At 35.8% G+C, this 12,109-nt stretch overlaps 1 protein-coding gene across 2 annotated transcripts in view; it reads right to left on the minus strand.

Annotated features, from left to right (window-relative positions):
• ADAMTS19 (ADAM metallopeptidase with thrombospondin type 1 motif 19) overlaps positions 1–12,109 on the minus strand; it is a 236,414-nt gene that overhangs the window by 68,586 nt on the left and 155,719 nt on the right. For both annotated transcript variants that reach the window (XM_070234436.1, XM_023617756.2), the window contains 3 exons: positions 11,888–12,015; positions 7,847–7,967; positions 1,268–1,348 (listed from right to left, as the gene is read on the minus strand). In XM_070234436.1, the coding sequence (XP_070090537.1) occupies positions 1,268–1,348; positions 7,847–7,967; positions 11,888–12,015 (330 nt within the window). The remainder of the gene's footprint in view (positions 1–1,267; positions 1,349–7,846; positions 7,968–11,887; positions 12,016–12,109) is intronic.

A 12,109-nucleotide genomic window follows, 5' to 3' on the forward strand; every position in this document is an offset into this window, starting at 1 on the left:
ACTCCTAGAAAATTATTTTCCTAATGAGAAAAATAATTCAATCTGAGTATAGACTATTTTCAACATTGCAGAGTAGAAACAATCAGGTAATATAGGGTTATTTTCCATGTATAAGGTGTTTGCCTATTGGAACATTATTTCTTATTTGAGAAAGAATAATGAGGACATTATTTTGTTAAAGAAATGAAGGCTTTCTTTAAAGGCAATATAAATACCACGTTTAAATTCTGGGAGAAGTTTTAGTCTTTTGCTAGATAGAATCACATTGATCCCTCGAACGGTGGATGCCATGATTCTAACATTCCACATGACTTAGTTTGAAATGTTAATATGGAAGCAATATGTATTTTGACAACTTAGTATTTTCCTTCACATATTTAAAAATCATTAATTGGCCTAATTAAAATTGCTGATACAATTCATTCCACAAACAATACTTAAAAACTTAAAATACTCTCTTCATAGGTGAGTGTACCTGAAGTGAGGTAAGAGAGCATCACTCCTCATTAAAAGAACAAGTCCTTTTACTTTGTACAAATTTTTTTTTAAGAATCCTACAGGATTTCCTAATACTAAAGTAATCATTATATACACACATACACATTATATAGACACACATATACACTGTATATGTGTGTATATATACAAATACACATATGTATTTGCACATGCAATACATATGAATATATGTATATGTATGTGTGCATATATGAAATAAATATATATATAAAATATATTTATATATATGCATATATATGAAATAAAACATACCCAAATCCTCCAATGAGTGCTTTTTCTTGTTTTGTTTTGTTTTTTGCTGAGGAAGACTGGCCCTGAGCTAACATCTGCACCCACCTCCCTCTACTTTTTGTATGTTGGACGCCTGCCACAGCATGGCTTGCCAAGCCGTGCATAGGTCTGCACCCGGGATCCAAACCTGTGAACCCCAGGCCACCAAAGCAGAACATGAGAATTTAACCACTGTGCCACTGGGGTGGCCCCAAGTGTTGTTTTTATTTGAACATGGACTAACATGTGGAAGCAATTTATATACCCCCCAAAACATATAGACAAGTAGATTGCTTTTGCTCCTGGGAAGTCCCTGGGAGAGAAGGAAAGAAAGTCTGACTTGCTATGACAAGAGGTGCTTCCTGGGAAATTCAAACACGTAACTAGAAACAGACTAATGTCCTTGTCATCACAGAGCTCTCAGGGCAGGGAGCTGGGCTGGCACTTGGATGGGCTCTGTGTCTGTAGCACAGGTTACCTAAATAGCTGTGTGCTGGCTTCTCCTCCACAACTTTGATTCTTCTTGCCCCAGCAGGTATCACCAGCACTTCCACATAACCTGCAAGAGTCAACAAAACAGGAAATAAATCTTGAGTTTTCATAAGATCTCTTTTCTTAATTGATTTGCTCTCTTTTGCTTTCTTTTGGTTTTGGTTTTTGCTATATTTCAATACCTATGTAAAGAAAATATTTAGTGTATAAAAGCTGTCATAATTTCAAACGGAGAAGTTTCTCAGAAAGATATTGAGTTTATCAAGGGCAAATAGGCCATTGTATCTTTATGTAAAAAAGCTCAATGATATCTTATGAATTGTCAGAGAAAAAAAAAAAAGCAGAATAGAATAGCCCAGTTAGAAACAGTGAAATATGGAGCAGAGCAAATAACGTCAGATTCTGCTTGTGGAACACCTTGAAGACAGAAAGTGTGGGAAAGAAGGAAATGCAGCTGGAGAGAACACAGCTGGCGGGAAACCGGGTCCTGGAGTAGCTGGGTATAGGACAAGGGAGACCAAGCACTCCCTCAGGAGATTAACAGAGGGTTTGAGACTGGGGCTGGAGACGAGTAAGTGAGTAAGCGAGTAAGCATCAGGCCACACCAAGCAATCTAGTGTCACCCCAGGTGTCAGACAGCTAGAAGCAAGACACAGTTAGGTGTTTCTTAGGAAAGGTTTTTCAGCAGAGGTGAGGGATGTAACTCTTGAAGTGAAATAAGATGATAAGATAAAGTGGGACAGAATAGGGAGTATGCAGAAAAAGTCAAAATCAAAATCAAGACTTCATTTAGTGCAGAATAGTGATAGAGAGGGTAAATGCCTACTTTTGGCTGAATAGCTATGTTTTAAAATTATATTAAAATAATATTTAATATTCTTGTTAGTATTTCTGAGTAGCTCCATATATCTGATAAAAGTCTAATTTCAAAGCTACTATTAAGAAGGCACAATAGCTAATCCCTGAGTTGTCTCCTGTTGATTAATGATTCAAATTCCTGAGACCATTTACAATTATTTGGTGTATACCAAAGGTAGAATACCCCCCATCTGGAAGTGGGTGGAATTAGAGGTATGTTTTTTTCGAATCATAATTTCCATTAGTGAACATTGCTTATTCAATGTAACCATTTTTAGTAACACCAAACCATACAAGCCCTATCATTTTGTTGCATGAACAAAATAGGCAGCAATGAAAATAGAAACAAATGCTTTCTGTCTATTTGCACATAGCAGTCAGGGAAGGTCTGGGCACTCAATGAGCTTATAATCGAATTGGAAAGACTAGGCACAAATACCTTGTCTAAATATGAGTTAAATAAAACTTCAAAAATTATGTTAGAAAGAGCATATGCAAAACGATATTATTAATTTCTGGCTGAAGAATATAAACCAATGTTCTGTAAACTGTCCTCCTCTGATCACATCACCATTCAAAAGGTTTGCTGCTATTTTTAACTCACTTAAGTAGGATTTTTTTTTCCTTTTAAACGGTTATATACATTACTCATGTTTGAGAAACACTGGCATCAGCCAGAATCACTATGATTCAGAGGATAGAACATTTCATGTAGTCGAGGACAGCTTCACAAAGAAGTAAAATAGATGAACTGTCTTTGAAGCATGGACAGGATTTCGACATACACAGAAAAAGGATAAGTTCACTGTATTTAAAGAAAAGTAAGGGAGTAAGTAGTATTTTTAGTAGCATAAATGAAATAATTCTGACAGAATGAGAAGATGTAAGAAGATGGCTCTATTAAAAAAAGTTTAAACGCATGCCCAGGATACTGAATTTATCAATTCAAAGCTACTGAACATTCTGTAGGAAGGAACTTGGCAGTTAGATACTGGTTTGGAGAGGCTTTCTCTGACAGCAATATGCAGCATGCTCAGCGATATAGTTGTGGATAATAGTGCCAGGAGGTTAACACAACCAGGAAGTTAATGTAAAAATCCAGGGGTAGTAGCAGCTAAGGTAGAAAATCCAGAGAGCAAGGCAAAGAAAATAAAATTCTGAACATGAGAACCAAGAGAAAGTGCGGGAAATAAACATTGAAAACAATGCTTAGCTAGTACTTATGTGAGAATGGGGCCCTTGTTTACAGGAACATGGAAGTCAAGCATTGGTAATAATGTGGTAAGCTCGGCTTTGCAATTTGTACTTAAGAAAATGGTATAACACATTAGTAAAAATATCCAGTAAGAATTCTAGAACATCTGGAACTCCAGAGAAAGGCCAGGCTATGGAAGCATCTTTGTGAGGCGTCTTTGCAGAGGCAGTAATTTAAGTGATGGGAGTAAGCGGAGAAAATTGAGAGAGAACTCAAGGACTCAATGTTGGTGACAGTCACAGTTTTTAAGAGAGAGATTGAGAATAAATCAGGAAAGAATACAGAGAATAAATAATCATGAGAAGGAGAAGATCTATTTTATTTATTTATTTATTTTTATTATATTGCTGAGGAAGATTTGCTCTGAGCTAACATCTGTGACAATCTTCCTCTATTTTGTATGTGGGTCACTGCCACTAGCCTGGCTGATGAGTGGTGCAGGTCCACACCCAGGATCCAAACCTGTGAACTTGGGCTGCTGAAGCTTACGTAGCACACCAAACTTAACCACTAGGCCATGGGGCCACTCCCCTGGCTATTTTATTATAGTGAGATCTTATGGATTAGAATATCTCAACAAGAGTTGTTGGTCAGCTGTGTGAAAAGAGAAAAATGACAAAGGAGAGTCCACTGGATGTCATGGTCAAGAGGTAACTGTTAACCTCTGAGCAAATGAATTTAGTAAAGTATGTGGAGAAGATATAGATGTTAAAAAACAAGAGTAGGGGCCGGCCCAGTGGCGTAGTGGTAAAGTTCGTGTGCGCTGCTTCAGTGGCCTGGGGTTCATGGGTTCAGATCCCAGGTGTGGACCTACACACCACTCATCAAGTCATGCTGTGGTGGCAAGACTGGCAACAGATGTTAGCTCAGGACCAATCTTCCTCACCCAAAACAAAAGAAGGAGAAGAAGAAGAGTAGAGAGAGAAAAGTAGAGGTAGTAACTGTAAATTCCTGTAAGAGTTTAGCAGTAAACTCAGAGGTATGTTGTACATTAGGACAATGGTTACATCTAAGTTTATGGTTATATCAAGAGAAATTCTCTATTATTCAATTGTAACATCTTGGAGGACAGGTGAGTTAGACTGAGTTTAAAAAAGAAAGAGAAGGAGAAAAATATTAAAGACATTTGATGAGAGATAGCCAATGACTAGGGGCCTAGATATTTTTTGATAAATAAGCCATTTAACACAATTGAGAATTAAGTTCTTTTAAGAAGTAAATATAAGAGTGGCTATTTCCAAGCGTAGAAGTTGGAATAAAGCCTGTAATGTCAACGTCATATATTTGATCCTCTTGTTAGACAGTTTCCTTTGTACTCAGGAACATCCTACTTTAAACCAGAGATCCCATTCTGAATAAGCCATCTTAAAATGCCAATAGCAATCATTATCTTCATGGTAGTAATAATGATAAATGCCACATTTTGAACAATTGCTATGTGCTAGTCACTATTGTAGGTAACTTACATAAATTATTACATTTAACTATAATGATAACATCTAACGTAGATAATACATTTCCTATTTAAAAGATGAGAAAATAAAGGTACAGAAAAAAAACAAACCTCCTGCAAGACTACATTGTCAGTAATTAGCTGATGCAAACTTTGAACTTAGATTTGTCTGATGCAGTCCTTCCAGCTATGACCTACGGCTACCATTTCATAAAACAGAATACACGACACTATGACTCTCCTACTGCTGTGGCAAACGTGGACAAAAAGTCTAAGACCATGTGTTCCTTATACAGGATGAGTATCATCATCTCTTATACTAAGAATAACACAATTTATGCCTATTTTCTTCTTAGTGTATATTGATAACTAAGTTCCATAACTAGCCAAATACACATTTATTTTTAAAAATTCCTTTAAAAAAATTATCCCCTGGCTAGGCAAGTTACAATGAGAGACATGATAAATGTACTAAGAAAAGCAAACAAAACCTTCCTCTTAAGTTTATTTTCTAACTCCAACCAAAATGATTTAGCAAACTCTAAACAGAGCGCAGGGATTGAAAACACCCACATGTGTCCGCACATGTGTTACGCATACAATATACACAGTGTGCCTAGCCAACTGGACCCAATAAGGCTGCAATTCCTTCAAGAAATCCTAGGAAGTCCATAAACTATAAGGATAAAACTGTCTCAAGAGAAATGAATACAACATTCCTAAAGTCACAAGCAGATGAAGCCCATGATATAATGAAGGGCTGGTACAGATTTTTGTTTTTTAAAGTTCTTCACAATATAATGTTTCATTATTAATTAACAAATAGTAATGTATCACAAGCTATGCTGGTCATTGGAAATATGGTGTTGAACAAAACAGCCATAATATTTTTCCTCATTGATTTTAAAGTCAGAGCTATACGGTACAGATTCAAATACAGTAAGCATCACTAAACTAGTTGTTAGCAATAGGAGGGGAAAGTTCTTCAGGTACACTTCACTGAAAAAGTGACATCTGAACTGAGGTCTAAGTGATGTCTAGGAATTAACCAGAGAAAGATAAGAGGAAGCTAACAAAAGCATATTTTTACATGCAAGGTGCTAGAGTGAGCACGGTCAGTTTGAGCATCTCTAAGAAATCTGGTGGCTGCAGCTTAGAGAAGGAAAGGAACCTTGCTGTGAGGTGATGCCAGAGAAATAGGTAGGGACAACACCATGAAGGACCTATGGTCCAAGTTAAGAATTCTAGTTTCTTCCCTGTGAGCAATGTGAAACTAGAATTGAGTTGTAAGGAACAAAGTAACATTATTAGTGTCTTATATTCCCAATATCTTAGGCATCTCAGACATTTTCCAAATAACAGATGTCATCAATATAACTTATCTATAGCAAACAAACAAACAAACAAAAGTAGAAATTAAAGTGCAATAAAAACAAAGGAGGTTTGAAGTAGGAATCTGGGGAAAAATATATCCACATAACTGCAGTCAGAATGAAAAGCGTCACTCATTTAACTGGTATTTCTGTTTTCTATGCTTGGTGGAAAAAGAAAGTGTTACTACAATTAAATAAAGATATCAGTGTTGAATGTGCATCAGTATTCTTCAGTGAACTGTTTCCATGCATATTAAATAAATTTGCAAGAATATTCTTCAAAAATTCTAGTATCTTTAAATCTCTTTGATCTTTCAGACTTTATTTGAACTTCAGCACTATAAAAACCTCTCCCATCACAATCATGTCGAAAAGCTTATTATAATTGCACTTCTTAGTTGAAAGTCTGGGAGCCTGTTACAGTGAAGTATGACTTTTCTAAATGAGTTCTGGCAGATTTTGACTTGTAGGATCTGGCACCTTTTTTCACAGCTTAGGAGATTGAGATTTTGATCTGCAATTTACCCTGGGCCTTAGTTATTTTTAGGCTTCAAGATCTTCAAGCTCACTTATCTTTAATTCTGCTGGGGCCTAGCAAAAGGTTATATGCAACTTTAGAGGGCTGTGTCTAATTTTCTTTTCTGAAGGATTCTTTTATCTAGAATGAACTCAGTTTTCTTGATTATTCAAACATAAATGGCTTGTTCTTTGTATAAGACATATTTTAGTCTCAGGTTTTCTCATATATTAACAAGAAAGGAATTTAAAATAGGAAAAAGTTGATGTACGGAAAATAAGCATAGTAATGATGAAAGTATAATCATCAATACTAAGATAGTTCCATAGACTGAAGTTCAGGTAGGACACTAATGTAAACACAGAAACGTCTGCTTCCTCCCGGTAAGCTTGAGGACCTGGGTATAAAGCATTTTCTGTATATAAAGCATAATTGTGGGTCATTATATTTCAGTATAGATAATATCACTTTTGTTGTGGATCACTTTAAAATGCACACTACACAGGTTGTTCCTAATCATTTCATCCTCAAACCTCCCGAGTATTAGTATTTACAGATGATGAAACAAAAGAAGAGAGGATTACTTCCCACCATTAATCTATGTGGACCATGATCCCACATCTTCTGCCTCCCCCTGTTACTGTTTCCACTATGGTACCCTGCTGTAGACTCTCTGTTTCCAAAAACTTAGTCCCTTCAAATTTAGTAAAAAATTAAGAAAAGAAAATGGAAAGTTGAAACCCTGAAGATTAATACTCTCAATAGTTGCTTCAGGCTGTTACAAATAATTATTCTCTGTTAGACATCATGCTTTGCATTAGAGAATAAAGTCTGTAGAAAGCTGATGATATTAGCCAATGCAAATTAGATTATTCCCTTGCTGCTCCAATTTATTAAATGCACAACAGATGACTTCATATTTTCATTACTGGGAAAGGGACTTGTTAGAATTTCTGGCTCGTATCACATGTGCTGTATATCGTCGCAAAAAATCATTCAATACCCATTACAAAAGTCTTCAACAGAATCAGAACTGTGATTTCTAAGTCAAGTTCAATGTAATCTTTGTCCCCAAAGATTATGCCAATAATAAATTTAAAAAAAAATACCTGCTCCTCTGGTGTGATTAAAATCTCCTTTAATGATTTTGCATGATTTTCCATTGCCATTGCATACACCACAATGATCTTCCCTTGCAAGAGACCCTAATAAACCATCGCAGCCAACTTTCTGTAACAAGAGAATGACAGTACATCATAAATTGAGTTTTCTCCTTTTCCTTTTTCTTTTTCAATCACTAATTTAGGACAAACCTAGTCTCTACAAACTAGACATATTTAATTGACCAACTAGTAAAATGTCATATTCTCTGGTGCAAACTAATATATCAAGCGCATGTCAAATATTATCTGTAAAGTAACCAAATAGCAAGATAGCGATGAGAGTATTTTTCTTGTATTAAGAATTAAATGATATCCTAAAGCAATTTGGGAAAATATTGAGACAAATGCAAGTTATATAAATCCCAAAGGAAATCACATTTCTATTAAATATAACATGATTAATCTAATTCATTCTATTCAACATAGAACATATATACTTCATCATATGGATGGCTTCACTTCTAAAGTGCTTGCAAAGCAAATGCTGAATATTAAATATTACCTTTTGAGAGCCAAACATAAATGTTTATTTTCATTACAGTTCACAAATAAACTTCTATCCCCACCTTCTTTGGCATCTAGCCCACGAATGTTAGTAAGAACTGCTGACAATCCACGGCTGCTTTATGAAAATATGAACAGGGAATTTATTTTCATATGCCCCCGGAAGAATTATGTTAATATGAATCTTCTGAGATTAAGCCACTGACTCTTTTCTAGTGAATAATGTTGGTCTTCCATTGATGTTCTGAAAATATGATCATTCTTTGCAAAGTTGTGCATACTCAAAGGGTAGAATTTAATATGTGTATACCGTCAGAAATAAATGGTAGGATTACATAATTACTCCTAATCAAGAAGGAGTTGCTTCTTGATTGCTTCCAATGTAACTGATGATATATTTATTTATAAAAAGTTATAACTATTTTAGACACATTTTAAAAATACTAAATAAAACAGAAACAAAATCAGTGTCTTTTTCTCTGGTTGGTATTGGTGGTATTGGGGTGGGGGAAGGAAGCCGATTATAAAATGGAGCTGCAGGATGATCATCCTGAGAAAGCAAAAATCACATTAAACCTGCATAATATAGCATGCTTTCCTTTTGTCAAGAGGGGTGTAATCAGTGTCAAGAGGTAGACAAAGTAATGCATTAGTGGAGAACTCTGACCAGCAAATCAAAGCTTATTCAGGGGAAAATAAAGAGAATGTCTTTGGATGAAAGAGGTGGCCCCCACAGGAAATTCTCAAAATACAACAAAGGTATACAAAAGTTCACTAAGCAGGAGTCATGCAAAGATCTGGGAGTCCTGGGGTGAGGCGGAAAAAAAAAATCTCTCCTTCATGTACAAATGAGGAAAAAATTTAGAGTCGAGTTTAGAATGGTTGTGAAATGATAAAAGTACTTTTATTGCTCTATCCCTAACATCCAGCTTGTTTCTTGGCAAATACAATAAATCCAATAACTAATAGTTAAATGACTGAATAAATTAGTACCTAGTAGTTTCTTAGTTTTTTCTAACCCTTGTAACTGGAATATTACAAGCCCGTAAACCTAAAATGAAAGTCAGGGATAGACATAATGCCATGGCTCAATAATCATGTAATTTTAGAATAGGAACCAAAGACTGTGTTTTGTAAGTGGTAGTCTCAAGTATCCACATTTATCAAAATATGCTCATATAACTCCAAAAGTTGAGGATGAATGACTTTGAGAAGGCAATGCTGTTTAACTGGTGACAGGTACCTGAAGTACCACTGGTATGCTGGAGATGGGTGGATAACAAAATACAGAGTAGAGCTTCCTCTAGCCTTTTCCACAATGGAAATGTCAGAGAGCCAAACTGGGTCACCAGGAGAAAACTGTCTATTTTCAATTTCCCTCCTCAGTCCACTCACCAAGGTTGGAATTGTACACTCAGCTTTGGTGCTATATATTTTGTGATAAAACAAGACACTCTAGCCAAACCCAATACATAAAGGGTTGTCAGAAAGAAAAAAGAAACATGTTTTTAATTATATTGAAAGACTGAATGAAGCATTTTAGTTAAAAAGCCAGAATCATAAACTATTCCAATGTTCTCAGAAGTCACAATCCATTTCAGCGAACTTTAACTTAATTATAATCATCAGATTCACATAGCAGTTACACATAATTTTTTGTTGTTGTTGCTCTAATTTTAATATCTACCTAGGGACTCTGTAAAAGATCTGGCTTATACAATACTTTTAAGTGAAAAGCACAGCAATTTAGGGTATTGTATTTTGCATGTACAGTTAGGAAAATAATTTTTTAAAATAAATTCTTTTAAGACATACGCTAATCTGACACATTTACATATAATAATGACGAAATAAGGTTAAAAGCTTTAATTCCATAACATACAGATCTGAAAACAAAATATGTATACGTAAGTACCTGCAATGATATTTTTACAGACAAATGAAAAACTACATTTCAGGTTATTGTCATATTCTGTTAAAGAATAAAGGAAATTAATATGTAATTAGAGTGTTTTTTTATGCCAATGGGATTACATGATTCTGTGATTTCAACTTTATAGCATGCTGGCAAAATACAGAATCTTAGAGCTGGTAAAGCATTTAAGTTTCGCACTGCTTCTAAGTTTTTACCCAGAAGTACACAGACCTCTATTGGTTCACAGATTGATCCATCCATGGTTTGTAATTGTTTTCAAATTTGGCACACATGCATGTGGTGTGCGTGTGTGTGTGGTCAGATGTGCAGTTTTCTGGGAAAAAAGCAAACTCTTCATCAAATTCTCAAAGGAGTATATTGCACAAAGTCAATGACCATTTGTGTAACAACTTCATTTTATAGATTAGTTAATGGGCATATACATATTTTAAACGATTTTTCCCAAGAACATGGTTTCCTAGTGGCTCTCAAGGATTCAGTGCTGCTCCACTCAGATATTTCTTTCGTAACTAAAGGACTTATTTCCCTGCCATGCATGAGAAGTTTATTAGCTGATGGCTCTTGGCCATCAGCGCTTTTCAGAAATTGCCTTGCCTGAAGAAAATTGCCTTTCCCAAGGTCTCATCCCCTTCCTCAGGCAGCTTGCATCCAAACGTGAGTAGACACTGGGGGAAAAATGCCTGGTTTTATCACCCCAAATAGGGACAAGTCTGAAGCGCCATCCCAGCTTCGACGCTCGCCACAGGGTCAGCTGAGGTCCCATGGTGACTGTACCACAGCCATTTCTCCCTGTGCCAATCTTGCCTCCTTCCTCTGCCCACATAGATGTTTATCATGGAAACACTCGGCATTGAACTTCTGCTTATTAACCTTCCAGGGGAAGCCAACTTGAGATAGCGACAGAGCTAAAACCAGCAACTTCTAAGTTCTAGCCTTTGATCTTCCACTATGCTGTTCATACTCACTTTAACAGAATCTCTACTTTTCTAAAGATAAATAAAAAAGAGCACATAAATGCAAGCAGGAGATGCAGATTATTTTTTAAAAGGAAGAGTAAGGCAAATGAAAGGTTTAAGTATTATATAAAAATTGAATGTACATTTAAAAATCAGTTGATTCAAGTATGTTGAAAATACTTTAATATTAAGTGAGTAATAGGACTGATTTTATAGATTTTTGCCACAGGCTCAGTCTTGGACAAAAGACATGGAGAACTGGAGTGTTTGAATTTTTGGTCTGGAATGTTTTGAAACAAAATGCCCAAAGTGTTGCAATTTTAGACCTGTAATATGTACATTTCAGAATAGAAATTTCAGATTCTTTCAGCTAGTAATTGATATTACAGTTTATTTAGTCCAGACCCTTCATTAGACAGATGAAGAAATGAAGTTTCAAGCTAGATGAGACTTGCTCAAGATCACAGTTGAGTCAGGACTACATCCAAATCTTTTGAATCTTCATGCAGAGCTTTCCCCCATACTGTGCAGCTGCTCAATGGTCCCGCAATCCTCCCTCAGCATAGACATTCTCCCTTTGGACGGTCTTACCTGACACCTGCCATTTGCACAGATATCTAATCCCTGATATCCACAAGAAGTTCCATCCATCACTTTTTCTGATAGAAGAATAGGCTGTTCTTTTCCAACAGGAGAGCAAAACAAGGCACAGGGTTTTTCTACACACAGAGTGGATTAAAAAATGAACAAAAGTTACTTCATAAGCATTTTTATTTCAAGGTTTATTTTCCAGAACAGCTGAATAAAAATATA

Source organism: Equus caballus, chromosome 14 (genome assembly GCF_041296265.1).
Source record: "Equus caballus isolate H_3958 breed thoroughbred chromosome 14, TB-T2T, whole genome shotgun sequence".
NCBI classification, from domain to species: domain Eukaryota; kingdom Metazoa; phylum Chordata; class Mammalia; order Perissodactyla; family Equidae; genus Equus; species Equus caballus.